Source organism: Anopheles marshallii, chromosome X (assembly GCF_943734725.1).
Source record: "Anopheles marshallii chromosome X, idAnoMarsDA_429_01, whole genome shotgun sequence".
NCBI lineage: Eukaryota > Metazoa > Arthropoda > Insecta > Diptera > Culicidae > Anopheles > Anopheles marshallii.
The window spans coordinates 9,007,129-9,020,770 of NC_071325.1; the positions used below are offsets into that span (position 1 = coordinate 9,007,129).

At 47.3% G+C, this 13,642-nt stretch overlaps 1 protein-coding gene across 1 annotated transcript; it reads right to left on the reverse strand.

The window, feature by feature from the left end:
- Nucleotides 1-6,188: 6,188 nt before the first annotated feature.
- On the reverse strand, nucleotides 6,189-13,038 carry LOC128718969 (uncharacterized). Its single transcript, XM_053812590.1, has 5 exons — nucleotides 12,973-13,038; nucleotides 7,907-8,101; nucleotides 6,841-7,033; nucleotides 6,462-6,768; nucleotides 6,189-6,399 (listed from the first exon to the last, which is right to left on the reverse strand). Exons 1-5 carry the CDS (start codon nucleotides 13,036-13,038, stop codon nucleotides 6,189-6,191), a joined length of 972 nt encoding a protein of 323 aa, XP_053668565.1.
- Between the last annotated feature and the right edge of the window lie 604 nt (nucleotides 13,039-13,642).

Consider the following 13,642-nt stretch of genomic DNA (forward strand, 5'->3'; position numbering starts at 1 on the left):
ACGGGATGCATCAACCGGCCGCCTGCTCGATTTGTTTTCTCCCTCCCCTCCCCCTCCTTCATCCCGATACTGTCCCATTCCATACCTCAGTGTTTCGTGATTTGTTTGAAGAATCAATAAGACTACTGACGTACGCTGTTGCTGTTCCTGTTGACGTGCCGAAAATAATGTTCCCGTTTGGAGTGGCTAACTTCTAACGGACGGTTCAGCAAGAAGAGATGAGCTGCCCGGAATGGCGCAAGCATACCCGCATGTTCCTCTGTTCTTCTAGGTGTTATATTATGAGCTGCGTTGTGCTACTTACCGTCGCACGGTTTGACGGTTGCGTCTACCGTCCAACCGGCTGATGTACACATTCGTTCCCTCGGGAGTGGTTCTTTACTCGCCCCGGGCTGGTTCGGAGCACTGTTATAGCAGAACGTCAACCAGGGTATGGTGATCTCGTCGGTAGGCTTCCTTCCCATGCGTACAACAACGTTGAAGGCTGGCAGGCAATTGAAGGGAATACTTACCGCGCTGTTCGATTCCATCAGTTGCCTGACGTGTTTACGCAAACCTACTGCACGCCCAACACATTCGACTTGATATATTGATATTGTTTTGTTTTTTTAAACGTAAAGTTTCCGTTTTCAACCAATAATCACCGCAATAGACGTATTTGTCCCTTAATGGATGTTAATAGTTTCCTTACACCAACAACAAAAAAAAACTCTGTCTTTTGAAAGGAGGTTGGCAATATAAGTAGCGCGAGCAGGTGAAATATAATACAGCAAAAAGAAAATGGTACTAATATTACTAGCTGACAGCAAACTGCACGCGTTGGAGAAAAATGGCAGACAAGAAAATCAATAAAAAACAAATGAAGTGTTGTTCAATTACGAAACAGGCTGGTGTAAATAAAGTTTAAACGTCAATATGTAAACGAGAATGCCCACTCACAAACGAACCCCTGCAGTTAACAAGGTTTTGGTTTTTGGTTTAATTTCAACTGGCAAGTTAATGAATTTTCATCCGAAATCTTACAAATTCTAGCATTTGGAACGGGAAACCGTTGCATGGGCTATACCACGTGGTGGGGTTTAAATTTTAACCGTTTTTCGGTCGCACCGAATGCTACCAGAGGGCGCTGGTGTCGATAGAGGGAGCTTTTCACAAGCTGGAGCAGCAAGTGCGGCTGCTTATCATGCACATATTTAAATGCTTTGAAAAAGCGGAGGAAGCATGAATTAAATGTTTGTGCGTAACAGAAAAGCTGCGAAATTGCATGAGATACAATGACCTAAATACGGACCACATCCAGCTGCTGCTGGTTTCGATCTACCTAGCTGTGCTAGGAGACGATAATATCATCTAAAATTGTTGAAATATGTAGTTTTTGCTAAGATAATTCATGCTCCGATTTAATAACTTCCTTTGCTTACAGCTCCAACAGTGTTCCAATTTCTCCAGAATAAGATGTTTGTGCTGTCCTCGGTACTGAGATGTCCTCAGGAGATGGCCGCAACCTTGAAATGAGGTCACTTTCAGGTACGTGTGATGTGCTCACTGACTAATGCTGAGTCTCTTTATGAGTCGTCCAGAATTACAGAGAAGTGAGCTTGAACCTCTCGCAAAAGCTGCCAGAATGCGGAATATTCTGCGAGTATGCGAGCGTTGTGAAGTCCATCTCGTACCCGGACGTTGCCTGTTGCCACTAAGCCACTAAGTGTGTCACAAAGGTCATCGAGCACGTGTCGAGCACGCGATAATATAACTTCATCTTCAACACCTTCCCCAAGGATTTAATGTCCCCCAATTCCCATTCCTTTCTCTGCTTCTCTGGAGGGCGTCGGTGCGAGCTTGCGAGGCAATAAAAGGTGCTAAAAACGTGGTAAAAACAGCGGTGCATCGGTAGTAAATTCCATACGCAAGAACCAATCACGATGCAGCCAACCGGTACCCACTGCTAGTGCGACTTGGATCGTCAGACAACAGAAATGGGTCAGGCACTGAGGCTCAGCACTTCATCTTTGACATTCAGCCAAGCTTTTAGCACCGATCGTTTAATGGAGATGATGAAGAAATCAATCAGAAATACTATGCGTATTATCTAGAAGATGCTCATCCTGCACCACGAGAGCCATTTAGAATGCTTCCTTGACTGGCGTTGCACGGTGTCTGCATAAAACCTGCATCAGCAAGACGTATTGAAGATCGTAAATATTGAAATGTCTTCATGTTGTTCATGTTGTTTTTATGAAAACGACGCTGTAAACTTCAAAATTTTATGACCATGTTGAGTTATGCGTTCATTTAAATAATTTAATTGATTGAACCACTAATTGATCGCTTAATATATAGCGGATCAGGCCTGAGGCAAACAGGAACGAGTGCGAATTCAGTGATTTATCTCGCAGTCCGTCCAATATCATGAACGAAATTGGAAGTCCAATAAAAACGCTCGTAAAATAAGTGTTTTTTTTTAACTCCTGGCAGTGACCTGCCAAGCTTGTAGAAATGAATGTTCGTGAGAGCTGTGAAGAGGTGTCTCGGGCAGTGCAATCAGCCTGAAGAGCCCACGCACATCCCCTCACTGCGCGCGGAGAAGCGGGAATGGCAGTGCATAGCATGGTGCTGTTTGCCGATCGATCTGTACATGATCGTTTCCATCATGTTAATTATTTTTTAATAATTGAACTCTGAAACGAACGGACGAACGGACGAAACAGCACTACAAAAAAAAAACCATTAAAACTATTTCGCGACCCGTGCAGATCCTCAGTTGTCCAATGCACTGTGGAAAGTTGCTCCCATGTTTTACGATCTTTTACACTTTCCAGTCCGTTGGGCGGATAAAACGGCTCGGAATGCCAATGTTTATGATTCGCTATGCAATAATTTGTTTTATTGCTAGCCCATCGATCGGTACGTCAGAGTATAAAAAGCCCTGCAGGGCTGGGCTCAGTTGACAGTCATCATGTTCTAAAGAGCCATACGGAGCTCTTTAAACGATGATGTCTGTCCCGAAATCTTTCAAACGCTGCGCTGCTGGACAGCCTCAGCCGATGTGTATGTGCGATTTGCATACTGTCGAATGTGCAATGGCACGATATGTATGATCGATAGCACGATATGGCACGGTTGAGATATGATCCGTCACTAAGATATGACGATTTTTTTTACAAACTTCTTCAGAAGCTTCAAGTATCAACTGTCGGAAGTCTGAAGTACCAACTGCCAGTTAATTATCGAGTGTAATAACTCGGCTAACACAACCTAACTTATGCAACGGTGACGTATAAATAGGCGAACGCTCTTTCGAAGCGGACTCCGTGTCTCAGGGACCTTGTCCAAAACTGACGAAATCCTCTTAGCCGCGTTTGAGAGGAAGATGCTCAGCAGGATTTTTGGCCCTCAAGTTCTATGAGCTGTACAGCGATCTCACTGTCGTACAGAGGTTTAGACTCGTCAGGCTCCGGTTCGCTGGTCACGTCATGAGAATGACACCGGACGACCCAGCTCGTAAAGTCCTTTTAGGTCGTCCACATGGACAGAGGAGGCGTGGTAGGCCCAAACTGAGATGGAGTGATGGCGTTGATGCGATTGGCTGACGACTTCTTTAGGGGACTTTCGAAGCAGGTCAAGACCGCGAAAGGGTTGTAGCGTCGGATAAGTAAGTAAGTAATAACTCGGTGGTCTGGTGGTGTATTGGTAGAGGCGCTGGTCTTCCCACGAAGTGGAGGAATTGGATCAATCTAGACCAATCCCCCGTATGCAGGACGAACTTTCCAGCTACGGGAAATAAAAGTCACAGACTGTCAGAAATGGCAGGGCTTTAACCCTGTTGAGGTTGTTCTAACAATAAAGAAGAATAACACTCGAGGAATGTGTACCAGACACGCTTTGAACATCGAATCGTTCTGTGAAGAAATATCTCCAAGTTGGATCTCAATATCGCCACTCGATCATACTTATCGTACCATTGCACATTCGACCGTATGCGAATTACACAGACACATCGGCTGAGGCTGCATAGCAGCTCAGCATTTGAAAGATCTCGGGACAGCTGAGCATTGTTTGGAGAGCTCTGCATGGCTCTAGAGCCGATGTTCTCTGTCAACCGAGCTGGGCGCTGCAGGGCTTCTTATACTCGGCCGATCGGATCGATGGGCTAGCAATAAAACAGATAATTGCCACCACCAACAGCAAAGTTCAATACATTGCAAAGATGCTCCTTATGCAACCGCCAACGGTTGAGAATTTGATTTACAACCCTTCATCGATGCGTGACTCACATCCAGTGCTCAGTGCAAATCGAGGTGCAATAAAGTTACTCAAAATTTGCAGGCTAATTGGCATGCTGATGGATTGCAACTCCACACCGGGTATAAAAGGGCCAGCGATCCTCCGGTCAGTTGGCATTTTAGGGCTATGGCAAGAGGCGTTAGGAGCCTTTCGCTTAGAGCTAAAATGCCTCAAACGAACCTACACAAAACAGTCGGAGTTGCCGCCTGATGTCCAACAAGCCTATTGGGCCACATGGACCGCAGCGGGAACCTGCGCCTGCCTAATTTTTTGGTGATATTCCAGATTTTGGATAGAAAATTTTTCAGTTATTAATTCTAAGACGTCAGTTTTCGATTACTTTTCGTATTCTCTGGGTTCGAGAGAAAAATTCCAATGGTCAGTTTAAGTTGCGTCTCAATCTTTTCGATCTCAAACATCGAATACGCCCACATCTATGCAATCGGAATCACATCCACGTGACAGGCGTTTGATAACGTTTCACATTTCTTTTAACCATTTAAATGTCAAATACAAATACGCTTGGTCACACTGGTGTCCAATCCAAAGCAAACGTCCACAAAAGGCCTCAAAGAATAAGTTTTATCGCAAGCTACCCATTGGAACGAGCTAAAGCTTGCTGCCATAAATGTTTATAGCACAACTGACAGCATTTGGGTGTCCGCTGCAGGACACGCCATCCAGTGTATCCTTTCTCGCAATTTGAATGTGGCAGGACATGCGCACCGCGCGCCGCTGGTTCGGTCCTGCTTCGGGAGTTGTTGGAGTTGCAGCAGCAGTACCAGCAGTGGGTCTGCATCGCCTGCACGAGTCGGATGCAAATGTCGGTGGTGATGCTGAGCAGGACGGTAAGACGCGCGTAATAGTTGGACATTAAAGCAGCACCAAACACTTTCGCCACTCTGCCGTGCGCTGTTTGGTATCGCATCGTTCAGGTTGATGCAAGGGATGGAATGCGTCCCCACGGGCGAGCAGGTCGGTCGGAACAAGCTGTACGGTGTCGCCAGTAACCTTCGACGATGGAATGCCTTCAAACCGTATCCCTACGGTTGCTGGTGGGGGGAGGTGTCTACGGCCGTCGATAATGCGTCGCTCATTATCAAGATGATGCTGCACGTTCCCAGGGCACGATTATTCAATTGGACCGCCTAATGTCCGACACTCCTCGAGCAGGCCGTGCCCAAGTAGGTGCCGTTGCGCAACAGGTTGTATACAGACGAGATGCGAGAACCGGTTTCAGGATGCGAAGCTAAACAGGTAGACGGTTCTGAACAAGGGCTTTTCGGTGCGGGTGAGACAAAACAGTAGACGCTCATATACCGCCGCCTATTAGACAAGAATGGGTTTACTATATTTTTGGCTTGCACTAAAATTATACGCGAACATTGAATCGCAAGCGGTGCCGCTAAATGCTAATCTGGAAGAGCGTGGACCGGGTCGGTATTTGCTGGTACATACTGTGCGCTGGCGGCATCCTGGTTACCCTACCACTGCCCCACAGGAATAAAGAAGCACCGTCCTGTGACGAGTTTAGTTTGACGAAGCGCAAAAGCAAAAGCGTATGCGAATCAGTTGAGAGCACTCGTATGTTGTTATGTTGCACTGTTTTCTAACTGCGCTTGTAAGGTGGTAGTATTAAACAGTAACAACAAAATAAAAACAAAAACCTTTAAAAAAAAAAAACTAAACACAAATCACACCAAAGCACATCGAGCAATCGAGGGTTCGAACCGTCCGTTTGGTACGTTGTTGCCGTACCGTTCGCATTCGGGTTGGAACCGCGTTATACATAAATATCTATATAGCCCGTGTAGGTACGCGCACGTCTAGGAATATGGCAAATTGGGAGTGGGTGAAAAAACAAAATTGATCCCGAATGGACGATCGAGGTCGGTGAGTCTGATCTACCCCGTTGACGATGATGGTGGGGTGGTTGTTTGTTTTTTGACCTGGGCACACTTGCAGCAGGCGGGATACCTGATGTCGATAAAATCAAACTTGGAACTGTTCACATCCAGGGGGGCGACAAACATCTTGTAGTCTCTGTACGTCTGCATGCAGATCAGCTCATACTGACTAGAGGTGCTACTTTTGCTGCAATTGGAGCCGGTGTTTCTGTAAGAAGGAAGATCGATCAGTATTGCGACAATGGGCAGCTGGTGCGCAGCGTAACCTACGTGCAAGTCTCATACACCACTGGCTGGAAGAAGCCATTCAGGTTAATGATGTAACGCTTATCTTTCACGCTGTACGTTGGGTATTCGGTGTGAGCGTCAGAGCTACACAGAAACTTATCCGCCTCACTGTTCGCTCGCGTCGTTAGCGATTCTCGCTTGATTTTGTTGTCAAACCAATGCTCGTAGTTGCCCCTATGTTGAGCGATGATATTTTGAATCATCTTAAAAGGATAACCAGCCGGGTAGGACCCGTCCGCGAAGACTGGATCACCATCTTCCGGGATCGTTGTGTTGCTCGGTGTTGCGTCTACTGCAAAAGAAGGAAGCACACAATAGACAACTCATGTAAATGCTTCATAGTAACGATCAATTCACTTACATTTGAGCACTAGCATGTTATCATTTTCGTTGGACGATGGCGGCTCGGAATAGCTGGTAGTGTGGGGTGTGGTAGGTGCCGATTGTGGATCAGGTAACTTTAGCACCAGCTTCCCATCGGCATCGCGGTACACGTACATCATCGCGTTCTGTTCGTTGTTTTCAATCGGTGTCTTAGTACGCGTGGAGACGTGCTGCAATAAACCGAACGAAATATATCAAAATCAGCAAAAAAAAAATGGTCTGGCGCATTGCTTTTGGAACAAATATCTATCGAGCCCGGTCCCCGGTGACTCTACAAGGCATATCAGTAAGGTAGAGGACTACCTCAAACGATATCTTTCAGCATCAGTACGTGATGTATAGCGTGAGCTCTGGAGCTGCTGGCAAACTACTGAGTATTAATTTAGATTGAGGAACCACTTATCAAACATTACTAAAAGTCAATTATTTTATACGTCTTCTCGCGATATACCTAGTGTCTTTTCGCTTTTCGACAGGAGAATTGATCACAAACTGCAACATCTATCTAAAGAGAAAAAATGAAGTCAAAGTGACTTCATCGTGCCATCCGGTGGATGGTGATCAAATTCTTGAACCAGACGGACGTGGGCATGCGTAAGTGGGCAAATCTGAGGCAACATACAATCCCTAGCGAGAAGCTAACGGAGCGCGACGCCTTGCTCTGATTGGCGGACTGCGATTTGCATTGTTATTTCGAGTGGGAAATGTTCGACCGTTCGGTAATTGTGGTGATTGAGGACATGGGTATGGTGTCCCAAGGAAGTAGACGAATTCACCAAGAACCTAACCTCAAACCTGCAGACTAGAGTTTTACCTCATCAGAATTATTTGGACTTTCACGAAGCTGATGCTAAATATCTGAATAAAACGACTAATGTTGGATCCCAATGGAGGTGCCCGTATACTATCGTTGACTTTGAGGTGAGATGATGTCTAGAACCTTTTGTTTCGTGTTGCATCTACCTTGAAAAAACCTTGCGAGACAGTCGGGTACAGTACGCCCAGACCTCTGGCAGGGAAAACTCGACCGGAACATCACTTACCGAACGTGCGACGAGCTCCGTTGGGGAGGGTTCCACCTCATCCGTGGTCAGATCTTTGTACGGGGTGGTCGTTTTGAAGTCCTTCCGATAGATGCGCTCGATGTTGGCGTTTAAATCTTCCTCGGACGATTGCTTACGGTCGCGGATGGCGCGATTGCGTATCAGCGGCCCGAACGTTTGAGGGTTGGCGTTGAGCTGCAGACGGTAAAGCAAGCAACGCTGGATGAATCATCAATGCGGACGTCATTCGGAGCAATGTTTCGGTGGGACTGATAAACAGAGCCGAATGCACACCCGCGGCGGATAGTTATCAGTGCGGTGCATTATATTACGGAAAAGGTGTTTAGCATAGGGTACGCGGGCAAACACCGGTGTCCGGTGACGTCTGTTGACACCCTCTGACACAGCGATGAATTACAAATGGTGTGCCCTGTTTCTACCTCAACTGCGTAACGCTTCCGGCACGTTCGACTGTGGACGAGAGAATTCGTTCTTGTTGGACCAGAATTTACCGAGTTCTAGCCGTAGTCCGTATCGTGCCGGGCAATCTGCTCGCAGATTTAGCCTTCCGGGGCCGGCAATACCCGGGTAGGGCAACACGGCGGTGCCTCCCGCACATCGATACGAAAAGTTTAGAAAAATGTCAAAGTTCACCCTCGATGACATCCCGGGAGAAATCGAGTGCCGCTCGGTGCATGTCGTTTTGCAATGGCATACAGCGGGCCCTGCATCGACCATAATTTCCACATCGCTTTGTTTGCTTCCGTCCGGGTGCGCCCTGGCCATTGGTGGTGAAATTTTTGGGCAACCACCAAACTTTTGCCCTGTTTGAAGTTTGGCGTATGCAGTTTGAGGTTAATTGAAAATTACGGCACACGAAGGAAGGATACATTCCTTACCGGTGCCGGCAGCAAACTGTAATATTGATTAACAATTTCCTTTGCTTCGTTGCAGACCGCAGCAAAAATCGGTCCGGTAAGGAGGATTTTGTTTTTTTGCCGTTTGATTTAATAACCGAATTTTATCGTCCTTTAAAGGTACCCACACGGCACCGGCATCTGTTACACCCATTTCCTGGACCGTTCATGCATGTGGGAAAACCCCCTTACTCCTGTAATGTGATTGCTAAGTACGGTAACCGGACGAGCGTCCGAGAGTTCCGTCGAGTGTGCATAATTTTCTGCTGTGAATGGTCTAAAAAAAAGGGGGCAAACAACAAACGCACAGAGCGCAAAAAAAACAGAACACCTCACTGGAGAGGATGAAGCTAAAAATAGCTAAATCCAAATCATCCAAGCTCGAGAATCTCAACCCAGCTGGTGAAGCGTGGTTCATCATCCGTTTTTGCTTGATTTTTTGTGTGTTTGTTTTATGATTTTCGGTTGCATTATTTTCCCCCTTTCCCGCCCCGTGCCGTGGTCCACTTTTAACGACAGACAGCGGGCCGGGATGTTATCATTTTAAACGAGGTTGGCGAGTTTCCGTCACTGAATAAACGGGGCACGGGTTTGGGGCTTTCTGGGGGTGCGGAGGGGGGTTTGCGAAGGGTTGCAGTTAAATTTCCGCCCGTTCCCCGTCAGCTCGGCACGCACCGTGAGGTGGGTCATGAACTGACGGATGGATGCCACCGTGCCGCGTCGCGTACCGACGGGCACCCTCGACAAGATGCATCTTTGCTGACACCTCATCCAGGATTTGCTTGGGTTCACGGTACTTTACGGTGAGCGTATAAGTAGCAGTCTCTGCTTTGCTTCTCGCGCGTGCTACGGTGTTGAATGCTTATGCAAACGAGATTCAGATTATCCTAGATTGTGCTGCTTCCTGCCGGGAATGTCGGACACATCACCGGTCAAGCTCAGGTTGAATGAGGCTGATGGAAGGAACGGTTGATGGAGTAAGATGTCTGGCAAAGGATTAGAGGATGACTATAAAAGGAATTTGTTGCAACATTCTCAAGCACCGCACGGTAAGTGCGCTCATGGTTGTGGTGTTTCGTGAAGCCTGTAACGTTTGCTACGTTGTGTAATTAATAAAAAAGAATACAAGTTAGTAGCTTTGGAATTCTTGCTATTATAACTAAGTGTCGGGTCGTGAGCGCTAGAGCTACCTCAATCGCTCAGCTCAACTAACAGAGCGAGCTCCGAGCGCTCAAAGCAGAAAAATAGGTAGCTCAAAGCTCAAATGAGCGCTTCAGCGTGTTGAGTATGTTGAGCACGTCCAGCTCTTCGAGCCCATTGAGCGCGTCGAACTCAAATAAGTGCTTTGAAATTTGTACGAATGAGCGAGTTGAACGCCAACGCTCTCAAAACGCTAGACGCGCTCACCTTGTTGAGCGCGAGCTGTTTGCTCAGCTCATTAAAACGAGCTACTTGACCCAACAGCGGTTATAACACAGGTTTAAATAAAAAAAAGAAACGATAAGTATAACAGTTTCATTGTTTAACCGTGCAATTAGACGGTGACAATTGCCTCGGAGACTTTTTTCTCCGAGACTTTTTGAAGTAGCTCAATCCAGCAAAAAAAAACGTCGTTTCTCCGAGAAATGTCTGCGCTCATTTGTTTGTTTACATACCACTTGTGGGTGTTTATTTTGTTTTTATTTATGCAGGTAATATCGATTTTAATTTAAACATAAAATGACTTTTTTTATATAACTAGTATTGATGAACAAATGGCAACAGAACGACAGTCAAAATAGAGCTACTTCATACAAGCGATGTAAACGGGATGCCGTTTTTTAGATATGGACTTTTCATCGCATTTAATCGAAAAAGTCTCCGAGACAATTGTCACCGTCTAATTGCACGGTAAAGTTAGATAGTATCATAAAACTGTACATATATCATATTTGTTAGACAAAAATGAGTAATTGTTTGACATATAATCCTTCTTTCTTGTAGGTCTTGATAATAAGTTTATACAAGATAAGACACCGTCTGTCTTGTGATGGAGTTATAGCAACTAATTCTCAACCAAAGTGTTTGCAGAATTCCAAAGTTATTGTATCTTTTGTAAAAAAGAAATAACATGTACGAATTATCTAACTTCAATCAAAGCACTTTCCAATGAGGGTAAAGATCGGTGTTTTTTTTTGGGTTGCTGAGTGGAATTATCACTGCTCGGCGAAACCTCCTCAAGCTCGCATAAGGAGGTTCGTCTCTCACAAAGGGCACCAGCGGGTTATCATGGCGCTATGATCAACTAGACGCGGTCCAAATTATTAATCGCCCGTAGCAGCCCGCGATTCCAGCACGCCCCAAGAACACATCATCCGCTACAGGTGTGCCCGTGCTAGCGCACACCCGCCGCGGATAATTGACGATGCTGATGTTTGGTGGGATTTCCCAAAAACCTGCAACCCGACACCACTGCCCGGCCGCACGCCTCGCACGCGGAAGTTACACGCTATTCCATTCTTCGATACGTACATATCTGGAACACAAAGGGGAAAGGCCGATGCCTCACAAACAGCGGCACACACCGGATCCCGCCCTGTCAAACACTTGGGCCCGGCTCCACTATCATGCTAATATTCTTCCGTTTATCCGCTTCCGGTCGGTTTTGGACTTGGAAAGCCCCGCTGATACTCATCAAGACGCCGCATGCATATGTTTACAACTCTCCGCCCGACCACTGCGTTGGTGCCACCTGTTCGTTCTACACCGGGTGCGTGACATACAATTCGTCGACGACCAGTTTGAAGTTCTTGATAGCATTGTTTCTCCGACTGCGCCACATTTATCTGTATCTATTTGAAGAATTGCGACGAGATACATTTAAAGAGCTGTTATAACCCCCTTTGGGTGTTCAAATGTTCTAAACCGAACGAGATTCCAGCTTTCTTACATGCAATGATTCATTTTTTAATCCCACAAGTGCAGCGCATATCACTGATTGCAGGCTGTTCCGAGCGCTTCGGACGATCTAATTGAATCGCTTGGTGCAGTTTAACGCGGAAGATCTCGGGGCGGCGCACTGAACGCAGGTCCGGTTATACCGCTTATCTAGCCCAGCAGCTGCCAGGCCGGCCCAAAACCATTGCGTCATACAGGGGCCGGTTGTTGTCGATCGACAGCTTCACATGGAAGAGTCGCGGAACCGCTTTGCGCAAACTTTCGTCGATCGCTTCATCGCATCTCACGAGCGCCGCTGGAGGAAGAGATGCCAACAATAGAGCGACAGAGCAAGAGAGAATGCTAGATAGCGAGAAAAAGTGAGAGACTGCTGAAGGGGTCGACTACACCGTTTCGCCGATCGTGTAATAAATGAACGCGTGGGAAACGGATTGACATTGTTACAGATTTTACCACACGCCGCGAATTGGTATTTTTCACGTCGGACCGTGTACGTATCGGTGCGAACAGCTGAGCGAACGTCGCACCATTTTAGCACGATTTTAAGATAGCAATTTTGGCTGGTGGATCACGCCTGTATCACGCTCACAGCTAACGGTTAAGAATGGGTATAAAGCGTAATCACAGCAGGAGAGATGCTGACTTGATCGGGCTAGCTCGCAGCATTAGCGACTCCATTTGTGCAAACAAAACAATGCGTCGCCCCCCCCCCCCCCCCCCCCCCCCCCCCCCGTGGTACGGGAGCAACATGATGTGCGAAAAGAGATTGTCGCTCACTGCAGCAAACCCAACCTGTGCCCGCGTGTGACGTCACCCGGCCGCGCTGGGAAGGTGTTGCTGCTGCACCAAACACCACGCAGCGCTCGTTATCAAAGTTTGGCACAACGCTCGATTCGATTGGCCGTTTTGCCGATCAACCGTTTTTACCGTTTTGCATAACAATTCGCCAAACGGCACACGTTTGTTACTCGCTTCCAACTGCGGTGTGTGGTGTGCGTTGGTCGCGTCTCACGCAGTGATTGGTTTTAATTGGTCCCGTCACCCACACACCGTCGGTCGCTCCTTTTAGTTTCCACACATATCTTGCTTTCGCTGCACGCCATCTGTCAAATCGTGCACGGTTAGATAGTGCGGCTGTGATCTCATCTCGGGTGAGCGTCCGGCTCGACAACAACAAAGCACTAACACATACGCACACACACGCGCGCTTACCGAGGCGGTGTAGAGCTGGAAGGTAAACAGGATAAGCAGTGCACGGCAGGTTTGATGGTGCGCCATACTGTACGGCAGTTGTTTGGGAGGGTTTTTTGGGCCGAAGCGACGGGTGGTGGGTTGATCGGTTGCAAACGTGGACGCTGCTTGGCCAGGCTCCCGAACGTAACCGTGCTCCAGTGACCTTCACCCTGTGCGTAGGGTTTTGTTGTTGTGTTGGGTGGCGTAGCGTTGCCGGAGAGAATTTGTACCTGTCGCTTTCACCGCCCGCCTGTACAACACTTTATTACGCTACAAACAAACGTCACGAGTGCGAATGCTACCTCACGACGGGCCTAGTAAGTGTGTGTGTGTGTGTGGTTGTGGGGGAAGGAAACAAAAAAAAAAAAACGGGGGAAAGTGAAGGCTTGAAAGGCACCCGGAACGATGCACTAGACACACGCTCGACAATCGCGTATTATTGGTACACTGGGTGAGGTAAACTACACACAGCCACGGGCGATACAACGTTACGGTCACTTGCGCATCTACTAACAGCGACGCACTCGTCTGCAATGATTAAATACTCCGCGGCGAGAGCATAACCGATCCGCGCTCCATCGTACGAGACGCAAGTCGCTCTCGTTGCGTTGCTTTGCAGGGGTTTTCGTCTCACTCACTTAATCTCTTT